Source organism: Oratosquilla oratoria, chromosome 38 (assembly GCF_046742065.1).
Source record: "Oratosquilla oratoria isolate Oo_2021 chromosome 38, ASM4674206v1, whole genome shotgun sequence".
Lineage (NCBI taxonomy): Eukaryota > Metazoa > Arthropoda > Malacostraca > Stomatopoda > Squillidae > Oratosquilla > Oratosquilla oratoria.
This window is the reverse complement of record NC_134814.1, coordinates 1,857,150-1,871,062: the sequence shown is the minus strand read 5'-3', so window position 1 is coordinate 1,871,062 and position 13,913 is coordinate 1,857,150. Positions and strand designations below refer to the sequence as shown.

The 13,913-nt window shown below is 40.9% G+C and overlaps 1 protein-coding gene across 2 annotated transcripts in view; it reads right to left on the bottom strand.

Annotated features, from left to right (window-relative positions):
* The window catches only part of LOC143019939 (uncharacterized), a 44,643-nt gene that overhangs the window by 21,420 nt on the left and 9,310 nt on the right, over window positions 1-13,913 (bottom strand). For both annotated transcript variants that reach the window (XM_076175930.1, XM_076175931.1), the window contains exons 2-5: window positions 13,563-13,615; window positions 9,957-10,119; window positions 2,150-2,300; window positions 439-542 (exon numbers count right to left, since the gene is read on the bottom strand). In XM_076175930.1, coding sequence (XP_076032045.1) covers window positions 439-542; window positions 2,150-2,300; window positions 9,957-10,119; window positions 13,563-13,614 — 470 coding nt within the window. In that variant the 5' untranslated portion in view covers window position 13,615. The remainder of the gene's footprint in view (window positions 1-438; window positions 543-2,149; window positions 2,301-9,956; window positions 10,120-13,562; window positions 13,616-13,913) is intronic.

Below are 13,913 nucleotides of genomic sequence, written 5' to 3'. Positions count from 1 at the left end.
ATTGTGACTAGAATTAATATCAATCTTGAAATGAAAAACTATCTTTCACCTTAGCAAGCTGTAACTATAGATATTAGAGTACACTGGTTAAGTTAGGATAAACTGACCACTGTGTCTGAACCAGTGTATTTTATATTTATAACTATAGAATTTATAGTATAGGTGTTAGAGTACCATTGGTTAAGTTAGGGTACACTGGCCACTGTGACTGAACCAGCGTATCTTATATATTACTAAAGGACGACAGATTGGACTTTTCATAGAAAGACAAACGTACTCAGGAGCGAAGCCTACACAAAAGCTGGTTATTTCACTTTGGAAAGAAAACAATATGACGTTATCTGGAGACGCCTCTTCATGACGTCATGTCATTGGCTTTCATCCCGAGTTGAAATGACCTAGCTTTGTGTCGACCAAGCAAAAGCCAGAAGGACTTACTCCCTGCGTCGTTTTCTCCTCCTCTGATTCTCCTGCCAGTTCTCGTCTATTCCTCCGAAGGGGTACGGGTCGACGCTGTGCGACAGCGCTCGGTAGAGGGCGCACTGACGGCCACACGCCCCAGCAGTCCAAGAACAGGGAGGGAACACGTTAGAATAATTAATACTTACGGACTGAATTTCCATCTCGGTAAGGGGGGGGGGAAGCAGGGCCAGAGAGCAAATTCCGTGCTTTGGAGAGTGAAAGAGATAGATAGATAGACAGACAGATAGATAGATAGATAGATAGACGGAGAGAGAGAGAGAGAGAGAGAGAGAGAGAGAGAGAGAGAGAGAGAGAGAGAGAGAGAGAAAGAGAGAGAGAGAGAGAGTCAAAAAAGGGGGAATAAGAACGAGAGGGAAAACAAGAGAAAGGCAGGTGGAGAGACGGGGTAGGGAGGGAAAGAAATGGAGAAAGAACAATAAAAACATTGTGAGGTGGGGGTGCGAGGAAGAATGGAGAATGAAGGAAGAGAGAGGGGGAAGAGAGATAGAGAAGGGAGAACGAAGAAAAATGAAGAAAGGAAAAAGAGTCAAGAGGAGTGAGCGAGGTAAGGAGGTGCGGGAATCCAACGAAAAATCAAGATTAAAAATTCCATTTACCCCAAAGATAAAAAAAAAAAAAAAGTCTCTATGTTAAAGAAAATATGCCTTTTTTAAATATTGACACTTGCATCACTTTATTTTGATCCCCTCCATCAATCAATTTACCATATTCCATCATAATCACACGCCTCAGAAAACTCGGCAAATTTTATCTTATCATATATCATTATCATTATCATTATTATTATTATTATTATTATCATTATTATTATTATTATTATTATTATTATTATTATTATTATTATTATTATTATTATTATCATTATTATCATTATTATTATTATTATTATTATTATTGTTATTATTATTATTGTTATTATTATTATTGTTATTGTTATTATCATTATTGTTATTATTAATATTATTATTATCATTATTATTCATTATTATTATTATTATCATTATTATTATTATTATTATTATTATTATTATTATTATTATTATTATTATTATTATTATTTATTATTATTGTTATTATTATTATTATTATTATTATTATTATTATTATTAATATCATTAATATCATTATTATTATTATTATTATTATTATTATTATTATTATTATTATTATTATTATTATTATAATTATCATTATAATTATAATTATCATTATTATTATTATCACTATATTATTATTTATTATTATTATTATCATTATCATTATTATAATTATTATTGTTATTTTATTATTATTATTATTACTATTATTATTCATTATCATTATTATTATTACTATCATTATTATTATTATCATTATTATTATAATTATTATCATTATTTAATTATTATTATTATTATTATTATTATTATTATTATCATTATTATTATTATTATTTAATCAAGGTATGGACAATGCTGCTGCACCAAGAGATGCCAAGATAAGGGGGAGGGAGGAGGGTGGAGGGGAGTGGAATATATCAGAAATGTAATGGGTGGGAGTGGTTTCTATGCCTTTTTCTTTTTGGCTACCCCCCTCCGTGTAGGGGGAAAAGCTTTTGGTATATGTGTGTATGTATGTATGGACAATGTCCACCTCCACCGCAGCCCTATGACAGGGTACCACCCACCTCTTCCCTGGGTTCATACTGGTCTTGTGGAACGGTGTGGTCCATCAGCACCAACCGGTTGCACATGTCTTGCTTATCCTTGTCCCAGGACTCTCTCTGCGCCCAGTTAGGGTTCTTGTCCGGCTCGAATGTAACACCATCATTCTTATATCTGGAAAAAATACACATATATAATATACATAAACCCAATGAGAAGACAGGGGAAGTGAAATATGTGACTCTAGATGTGTTTTTATTAGACAAATAACAATACTCGACCGGTTTCGACTTAAGTCAGTCTCAATAGTCGGTATTCTGGAATCTGGAATCCAAGGAAAGACCACCTCGCTTGCGCGGGATCGGGTTTTGTGGGAGGGGAAGAATGTCTGTAGGAAAATGAAAAGATAGTAGCGTATAAAAGAGGGCTATTGCCACCGGGCGAATTGCGAGCGATTAGGGGTTTATTGGTGGTCGTGGCTCGGGAGAAATGGACCGGGAGCTTGGAGGGCAGCGCTTGACGCCGGGGTATTATAAAGTGCTGTTGAGCTGACTCGCTCTTATAACCGCTCTTCACCTGCTTCTCCCAATACCTGATTGCTGGCTCGCCAATGGTCGACGCGCGAGGAGAGACACTGACACCCAGCATAATCCGGTCCTCCTCCTCCTCCTCTTCGGACAGATTTCCAAGTCGACCAATGGTGAATCAGTAACCCATGAGGAAAGACAGTGGCATCTAATCACGTGACAGGTTCTTCAAGCTTTCTCCTGTCACATGGATTCCCAAACTCCACCACTAACTGCCTAGGACCCTCCTCTGACAAGCGCAGTCTCATCAGCAAGCAAACACTAGCCCACTTTGCACGTCCCTCCACCCTCAATAACCATGTCCAATCCCTTACCACCCCATCCATGTAAACATTGAACAACCATGGTGACATCATATAACCCTGACATAACTACATATTTGCCTGCAACCACTCACTCTCACCATTTCCAATCCTAACACAAACCGTACTACTCATGTGAAAACTTTTGAATACTCTTTGCAGGTTTTTCCTTATTCCATATACCTCCCGCAATGGTTTCCTGCTGTACAGATTTCAACCTCGTCTCACTGCACGCCACGTGGACGGAATGACCTAACCTTACCATCTTCCGCATCCTCCTGACCTGACCCAACCCAATACACTTGCACACCTCAGGTGAGTGGCTCACTTACCTGTGGTAGAAATATAGGCCTCGGGCCGCATGTAAGGCAGTTCTAGTTCACTCAATATAAGACTCACTAGTATTCCTTGTCACCGTAGCTGAAAGCCACTGCATTGGTGACGACTTGGAACAACAAAATGAGCCAATCTCCCGTTGCTGCTGCCCTCACCGCTGTTGCTGCCCCTCCGACGCCTCGCTACCCGCTGGCAACTACTAGGGGACAGTAAACCAAGCTCAAGATACTTCGTGATGCTGCCCATCGCTCCCCCCCCCTCCCCGAAGCATCCTGCGCCCCCCAGCGTCCATCCGATCCGTCTTTGGCAACGCTGAGGACATGACTACCGACGAAGTTTCACGGAAGGCGGACCACCTCGTCGACGCCCACGCCGCCACAGTAAGAAACCAGGGCGTCAACGCTGTTGACGACGTGGTCAACGAGGAGGAAATCACCACCGCAACAGCAGTTCCAGCCAGAGATTCGGCACCTAGACAAAAAACGCCTAAAAGGGCCACAGTCCATCACGGTGGCTTCACAGGCGCGACGAGCCTCTACATCATCGACAAAACCTCCAAACATTGTTTACTTGTTGACACCGGCATCCGCAGATCCATATTTCTTGCAACTGCAGGAGAACGCCGGTCCTCCAAGGACGTCGGAGTGAGGCTCGCCACAGCCAACGGCACCGCCATCGCTACCTACGAGTGCAAACGCCTGCGCCTCACGTTCAGGAGTCGCCACTACTCCTGGAGCTTCATCCTGGTAAACATCAGGACGCCTCCAGGACGCCTCTCACCCACTACAGGTTACTGGTCGACGTCACCAACAACCGCCTGGTCTGCGCAACAGCATACGCCTCGACGCCCCTGCAAACCGCACAACAACAACCCACGGTCGACGCCATCGACACTAGACAGCCCTACGTCCACCTGCTCACTGAATTCCCCGACGTCTAAGGCTGAGCTGCGGCAGACGCCACAGACGCTAGCTAAACATGGAGTCTACCATTACATCAAGACGTCTGGGCCCCCAGTGTTTGCCAAATACCGCCGCCTCCCACAAGAGAAACTCGTCGCCGACAAGAAAACCTTCCAAGAGATGGAAGGGCTGGGCCTTTGCCAAAAGGCCCCCCAGTCCTTCGTCCTCACCTCTCCACCTGCGGAGACTATCAGCAGCTGAACATAATGACGAAACCTGACCATTACCCACTTCTGAACATCGCCGACGTCACCACATATTTCAACGACGCTAAGATATTCTAGACACCAGGCCTTCTGAAGGGCTACTACTGGGCTCCGATACATCTAGACGACATCCCGAAGACCGCTATCACCACCCCCTTTGGAACGTACACCTTTATCTACTCCTATTTTGGCTTGCGAAAAACACACACACACACACACACACACACACACACACACACACACACACACACACACACACACACACACACACACACACACACACACACACACACACACACACACACACACACACACACACACACTGTACACACACACACACACACACACACACACACACACACTGTACACAAACACACACACACACACACACACACACACACACACACACACACACACACACACACACACACACACACACACACACACACACACACACACACACACAAGGTGTGCAAGGTCATAGCATTACCCATAGATCGGACCTACGAGCTCTGAGCTCTCTTCCAGGAGGGAAATAGCTGTTGATCACGAATCCAACACGTGATCCAAAGACCAAGTGAATACACACACACACACACACACACACACACACACGAATGAACCACCGAGCTGTCAGCAGCTGTCAACTAGAGTTCCGCAGGCTGCCAAATAAGACGAAAATTCTCAACAGTGCAAGGAAAGTAAGAGGCCTGGGTTGTATTGAGTGGGAGGGGAGCACTTGTGGTTGCCCAAAATCATCTCTGTGCAGTGTTGAACGTGTCTATCGTGAGAAAATGCAAGGGAACCAAGGCGGATCAGGAGAAAACGGCGACGAGTTTGATTCGAATGTTGACATAAACGCAGATCTAAATGTAAAAAGAGGCTTTGAAAACCCAAGGGGAATTGATAGATTGTACGGCGATGACCTATTATCTGGCTTTGGTAAGTACGAACAAAGAAATTTGAGTCAAATCATAGACATGGGAAGGGAGACGAATTTTAATAGAAACTCGTGGGAGAGAGAATTCATGGAATTAAAGAGATTGTGATTTTAAGGAAAGACTATTTTGAAGTCGATAGAGAGGTATGTGAACTAAAGAAGAATAATTCCGAAATAAATAACGAGTTAAGTGAATTAAAAAAAGAATTAATAGAGGTTAAATGTGAAAACGAAAAGAAGAAAAACAATGACACTACCAATAGTGAAAATTTAAAAAAAGAAGTAAATCACAAAGTACAGGCATTGTCTGAAAGAATTGAAGGTGAGGAAAATTTGCAGAAGATTAAGAAATGGAATGAAAAAACAACAAAAAACGGAGATATCTTTTAAAGAAACAGTACAGCAACAGATGCAGGGGAATAGAAAGGACACACTTATTCAAGTAATCAAAGAAAACACAAATTGGGTCAGAGATATAGTAGATAGAAAAAAGTGCATTGTATTATATGGACTAAAGGAAAAATATGGTTTGGTTAGGTACTTGAGAAAAAAAAAACAGAAAAAGAAATGTCAAAAATAATTCTAAAAGAAGTGCAAGACGATGACCAAGATATAGAAAAAGAAATAGAAGAAGTATATAGGATGGGACAATATTCTAAAGAAAAAGAATCGACTTCTAAATATAAAACTAGGATCACAAAGGGTAGCAGAAGACATACTGGCAAAATCAGGTAAGTTAGCAAAGAGTGAACACTACAACAGTATATGGATAAAAAGAAAAATGAATGATGAGGAAAGAGAAAGAGAGAAGACAATAAGAGATGAAGCTAGAAATAAATAAACAAACAAATAAATAGATAAATAAATAAATAAATAAATAGATAAATAAAAACACGAAAAAAATGGAGACCGAAAGCAAGGAGTTCTATTGGAGAGTCTTAGACATGAGAATGAGAAAATGTACATCAAGGTAAGCAAAACCAAACAGAAAATGGGATGGAGAAAAAAATGGCCTATACTAATATTGACGGATTAATCTCAGAACTGAGTGAACTAATTGATTACCTGTCAGAAAAAAAAAAAAAAAACAGACATAATGGGAATTGTGGAGACGAAATTAAGGTGTCCGCTACCACCAAATAGTGTTGGACACAGGTTATATAATAATTGGATAAAAAACAGAAACGAGAAACAGGGCGAAGGAATCATGTTTTTGGCCAAGAAAAACTTAAATGTGACGAAGGATGGAGGATGGAGGTAACCTGGTACTTATGGAATATTTTAACTGCAAGGAAATCTGTTAAGAAGAGATGACAGTGAAAGGCGGAGAGGATCTGTGGGGAAATGTATTACTAGACATGGCCATAGAACATACTATAACGCAATGGATAGAAAAAAAGAAACAGATATAGAAGTAATGAAGAACCGTCGAGACTAGAATTACTATTTACAATAGAACCTGAAATTGTGAATAAAATTGAATATAAGACACCATTTGGAAAGAGTGACCACATACTAATAAAGGTTAAACTAAAGGAGGAATGTATATGGAGAGAAATGAGAAATACAGAAAAGAAAGACTGATGTAAAACAAAACGGACTTTGGGAAACTTAAGAAATTCTTTCAAAATGCAAATTAGGAAAACTTTTTAAAGAAGAGACACAAGTGGAAGAGAAATGGATGATTTTGATGGAAATTTATAATGAAGGAGTGAATAGATACGTACCAAGACAGGAACAGGAAAAGGTGTACATTAAGTGCTGGTTCAACAGAATATGCAGTGAGGCGAAAGATAAAAGAGATAAAGCTTGGAAAAGATGGAAAAAAGATAATAAAACTGGAAAGTGACATATATATATCAACTATAGAAATGAATATGTAAAAATGCGCAGAAAGGAAAAAAGAAACTACGAAAAAGTCATTATAGAAAAAAAAATATTCTATAGATATGTGAATGGTGAACTTAGAAATAAGCAGGAAATTGTGAAACTACGCCATGTAAATATAGGATATACAGAAGATTTAGAAATGGCTGAAGTCATGAACAACCACTTCAAGTCAGTTTTCTCTAGAGAAAAAGTACAGCATTGGGATCAACTAACGAACCTTGATGACAAGAAATCACACAGTCGTAACGGGATTGTAAATTGGATACTAAAGGAATGTAAAGAAGGGCTGGGAAAATGTAGATATTGTACCAATATATAAAGGAGGAAACAAAGAAGAACCAACAAATTACAGACCGGTCTCCCTTATAAGCACTGTAGCCAAAATTTGTGAAAAAATATCAAGAATAGACGAATAAAACACCTGGAGGAAAACAATAAAACCCAAGACAATTTGGATTCAGACAGGGAAGATCATGTGCCACAAACTTAATCTGTTTCTATTCAAGACTAATAGATGTAATACAAGAAAGGGAAGGTGGGCTGATTGTGCTTTCCTTGATTTATAAAAAGCCTTCGACAAAGTACCACACAAAAGACACAAAAGATTATTAAAAAAAAAACAAAAAAAATGGAAAACATAGAGGGGATACAAGGCAAATTACTGAACTGGATGGAGGATTTTTTGCATGGCAGAAAAATGAGAGTAGTGCTCAGATAAAAGAGTTCGGCTTGGGAGGAGGTGATTAGTGGAGTTCCACAGGGATTAGTATTCGCTATTTATGTGAATGACATGGATGAATATGTGGATTGTTACATGAACTTCTTTGCAGATGATACTAAGTTGTTGAGGTAAGTTAATACTGAAACGAATCGTGAATCACTACAAAGAGACCTAAACAAGGTTTGGAAATGGAGCCAAAACTGGGGAGTAGACTTCAACATAAAGAAATGTACCATAATGGAGTTCGGAAAAAAAAAAAAGAATACCAGGACAATATGAAATTGAAACAAAAGAAGTAAGAAAGTAGGACCTGAAAAAGACATGGGAGTAATTATCTGAAATGACATATCCCCTGATAAACAGATAAACAAAATTGTCGGAGAATCTTACAACTTGCTGAGATCAATAAAGGTGGCTTTTACCTATTTAGACGAAGAAATGGTTAAAAAAATACTAAACACACTAATAAGGCCTAGACTGGTGTATGCTGCGACACTATGCTCACTCAGTACCAAAAAAATATATAAAGAAAATTTAACGAATCCAGAGAGGAGCCACGAAAATGGCGCCAACACTTTCAAACCTGCCATATGAGGAGAGACTGGCTAAATTGAAATTACCGATTTTGGAATAAAGAAGAGAAAAGGCGACCTGCTGACCATTTATAGAATCATGAAAGGCACAGAAGTCTTTGATTGAGAGGACTTACTAAATTGGGATAAGATGAATACAAGAGGACATGATAAGAAACTCAAAAAGGATAGTTATAGAAGACCTGATAAAACATTTTCCACACACACAGAGTGGTTGATATCTGGAACAAACTGGATAAAACAATAGTGTGTGCAAAAACTATACACGAATTTAAAAGCAAACTAGACACTGCGAGATACAAAGACGGGATCCCACGAGCATAGCTCCCCTTCCCGTAAGATACAGCTAGGTAAATACTAGGTAAATACACACATCGGATAATTTTTTTCATCCCATCTCCACAGCGACATTTTTGGATTTTCCACCTAATTTTTAAACAATTTGGATTTAACAGGTACATTTCCACATTTCGGACAACACTTATGACACCCCAGAACTGTTAATCGTCGTTTTAATTGTAATGACTTATTGTATACATTTGTCCGACCACCCGCTTGTCCTTTCTACATTGTGGGAACGTGGAGTCGGTTCGCAAATGTATACCGCTAACTTCACCACAGAGAAACATTCCTCTGAATCAGCTTAGAGCGAAACCGTTCAGGAATAAACTCGGAACTAGACCCGTGTCTTCTTTTTCAACCTTCTTCAACTTGCCACAATGTCTCTTCTTCTTGGTCTGTGCTGCGAAGTATTTGTTGTAGTATAGTGTATGTTGTGTCGCCCGTCCGTCTCTCAGTGTTTAGTGTTGTGTGGACGTGTTATGGGGATGGATGGGTCGGTGGGACAGCAGGGAGATGTCCCGGCATGTCCCTGAAGGCCCCTATACACTGTCAATCATGATTGCACAGTCATCGAGATTGTGCAAGCAGTGTTTGGGCCACACACTATCAGTAAGATTGAGCAATCATTTCTTACCTCTTGGAGTTTGTGGAGTTGGATGAACTCCCTCTAAAATTCCTGAGTGTCCTGTGTGCTCGCCATGGTTATAACAAAGGAAAGACTGAGCTGTTGGCGCGATCATCGCCATTAACTATCACTCATGATGGTGTCACTACTATGCTTGATCTTACAAAATCAAACAGTGTTGGAAATTCCTCAATCATCTGCGTAAACACTCAATCACACCCACTCACACAGGATATGCTTGCGCAATCATGAATATTGTGCAATCATGACTGACAGTGTGTAGGGGCCTTCAATGAGGAGTGCAATGGGCTTGATCCTTCTCATACCTTTTCAGAAGGGCATTGGCCATGTCATAGGGGTTCTTGAAGTTCGCTTTCTCCCACTTCTCGACGAGGGCCACCAGGTTGTCCAGGTTGTTGGGCATGCGGTTTTCTATGAACTCCTTCTCCGTGTGGCATTTGAAGAAATGATGACTCTCGTCCCAACCCTCTGGAAAGAAAGAAAGAAAACACATCGTCATTCCATTACTCGAGCTTCTCTGATCGGACATTCGTGATCCAAGATCTTGTAGTCGAGAGGCCAAACGCAGAGTATGGGATCCAATATATTTGACGTTTCGCCCAGCAGGGTTATTTCTGAAGAAGCCCGGCTAGGCGAAACGTCAAATATATTGGATCCCATACTCTGCGTTTGGCCTCTCGACTACAGTGCTGTTGCAGTCGTTGCTGCTTTACTTATCCAAGATCTTAGTGAATCTCTCTCTCTCTCTCTCTCTCTCTCTCTCTCTCTCTCTCTCTCTCTCTCTCTTACACACACACACATGGGAGGTGGATGAATCCATTATTGAACATATTGTGTTACTCAATACACTTGTTGTATACAGACTTCATTTGATCCATTATCTCTTTACCGTGGTAGATTAATGATTTTCACCCTCACTGACGGAGGATAAGGTCAGGATGCAGCACGATAAAATAGGATACGTTAAAGACATTCATAAATACTGGGGCGCATTCACGCCACATCCACGCATTCACCCCGTTCTGTGCCCTAGACTTGTAAACTTTCTATAGTAAAATTCGAATTCACATTCACAGGTCTGCCTACAATAGTCAAGCAGCAGGTGCCCGTCCACCTATCCACACTACTCTCCACCAGCCGCTGCTTGACTACGGTTGATATTGGTCAATGATGATTTATTCGTCATATCAATATCATATCTATATGCTTGTGTGTGTGTGTGTGTGTGTGTGTGTGTGTGTGTGTGTGTTTGCCGACAAGATTGACGAGATAAACACCATATGAGGACGGAAACGTCGTACAAATAAAGGCTCCGTCCTCATGTGGTGTTTATCTCATCAATCATATCTATACACACACACACACGCATATCAACTTCATAAATATAGTGGAAATTCCTAAAATGTTAAACTGGTCATTATAATGTTGTTTGTTCCGTCCTATTAACACCGTTTCACTGTACCAAGTAAACTACCTACTGTCCAACCAGTGTAACAGTTATACGTGCTGGCGATGGTACACATGCGCACCCCACCTTGTTTGCGTGCGTGCGCGCGCGCGCGTGTGTGTGTGTGATTGTGTGTGTGTGTGTGTGTGTGTGTGTGTTTGTGTGTGTGTGTGTGTTTGTGTGTGTGTGTGTGTGTTTGTGTGTGTGTGTGTGCGTTAGTGTACGTATGCCTGTGTTTGCATGTGTGTTTTCGTGTATGTCTGCATGCGTGTGTTTCCGTATGTGTTTGAATATATGTTTGCATGTGAGTGTGTGTGTGTGTGTGTGTGTGTGTGTGTGTGTGTGTGTGTGTGTGTGTGTGTGTGTGTGTGTGTGTGTGTGTGTGTGTGTGTGTGTGTGTGTGTGTGTGTGTGTGTGTGTGTGTGTGTGTGTGTGTGTGTGTGTGTGCTATGATGCCATTCGGCGGCGACGATGATTATGGTACCATCTAGCTGCCCTATTGCTTACATGGTACTGGTGGCAGCATCGTCGTGCCTATGTGCGTGTAAAGGTCACAAAATTAACCATAGATCAGGCCACATGTGGGTTCTGACCTCTCGTCCGGGAAGAAAATAGCTGTCGATCACAAGACCAACAGGTAATCTTAGACTATGGTAAACACGCACACACACACACACACACACACACATACACACACACACACACACACACACACACACACACACACACACACACACACACACACACACACACACACACACACACACACACACACACATACATACACACACACACCGGCACCTAGCACCTCCAAGCGAAGGCAAAGGGTCACTTGATACCACCACCCTATGCCTGAGTCTGCCATGGAGGGAAGTTTTGGAAAGAGAGGATGTGAAAATCAAGTGTAGGAACTACTCCACAACAACGACTGAAGCCTTTCACTTTTTCCCCCGCCAATGACTTCTCTGTGGAACCATCAGGCAGCCCACGCCTGAAACAACTCATCAAGTAACGCAACAAGGTGTGTCATACTGACCACGCCCTGTTCAGGTCCCTGAGGAATAAAGTTATCAAGAAAATCAGGGCAGCCAAGTCATCGTGCTACCCTGGAGTATTACATCACCTCCAACAGCAAGACAGAAGTCTGTGGTTCGACAAGGTCAAAGCTCTCTGTAGCTTACAAACGCAAACTTCTATTCTTCCTTGCGCCTCCGACTTATCACTTGATCTAGTAGCTCAAGGGTTAGATACTCACTTTGTCTCTATCTGTTAGAGCCTGTCTCCTCTCGAGCCTTCTCTCCTACCTGCCTATCTCCCTGCATAAGAATGGAAGGGACTGCAAAAGAATATAACGCCAACACTAGGCAGTTCCATGTCCCTTGTCACCTGTCGTCCCTCTCCATAAAGTTCACAAAATGGTTACTAAGTCTATTCCAGTCGTCAACCACTCTGTTGGTATACAAATTCTTGCTTATTTTCTTCTTAAACCTAATTCTGTCTCATCTAAATCCATTACTACGAGTCTTGCCCTACTGTCTTAATATGATGACCTTACCTACAGTGCCCTTGATCCATTTGAATACTTCTATCACCTTGCACTCTTCGTCTTTCCAGGAAATGTAAGTTAAGATGCCTAAGCCTTCTTCGTATGTTAAATTTCAAAGTCCTTGTATTACTTTGGTCATTTCCATCTGTACTGATTCTAGTGAACTAAGATTCATTCTATAGGACGTAGACCAAAGCTGCACCGCATAGTCAAGGATGAGTCTAACTATCGCCAGATAGAATTTAATGACTAACTGCACTTTTGTCTGCAACCGTCCTAGCGACAAATCCTAATGCCCTGTTCTCCATATTCCTTGCACCGATGCACTACTTCCTGGATTTGAGGTCCAAACTCACTGCCACTCCCGTATCCTTTTCACATTCTGTTTTAATATGGCGTTATCTAAGTTATACCTGTTAGCTGGGTTGTGTAATCCTACGTTTAACACACTGCACTCTGAAATATTGAAATCCATTTTCCATTTCTTCAGCCATAAAAAAAAAAAAAAAAATCCTACTGCAGTATTCCAGCATCTTCCACCGACCTAATATGGCATCCTATTTTAGTGTCATTAGCAAACTTACTAACGTCACTATTAATCCTATTGACCAGGAAGGTTATATACATAAACAATAAGGGACCCAAAACAGAGCCCTGGGAAACTCCACTAGTAACACTGCCCCTTTGGATTTTACACCGTCAATGGAGACCCTTTTTTTTTTTTTTTTTTTTTTTTTGTCACCAATCCTCGCTCAAATCCATTCCAGCATTTTTCCTCTTATGCCAGTGGCTCTACTGTGGTGAGCCATTTTAAAATGAAGCCTAAAGGATTTAGTCAATTTATCAGAGAGCACCAGATATTTATCAGAGATGTTGGGCACCCTCAGCTCATGCTGAAGAAAAAAAAAAAATACATACCTGCTCTCAAGGCCAGCAGGAGGCTTCCTAAAAGTAGTAGCAGTTGCTTCATTCTGAAATAAAGAAAACAAGGAAAATGTACTTTTGCATTTAAGAAATCAAATGAAACATGTATTACCCATCTTGCTGATTCTGTAACCTTGCCCTAGCCTTTCCTTTCTCCTAACCGAATAAAATCGTCTGATGCTTGGTCGCCTCTGTAGAGATGCTAAACTAGAGCGTTGTCTAATGTTTTTTGTTCATCTGGAGGACAGAATACTGTTTGACCCTGAAGATATCTTGATAGACGAAACGTTTATTCTTCCTTCATTTCCTATTGGTCTCTTCAAATACCTTAAGTCACGTGTTTAA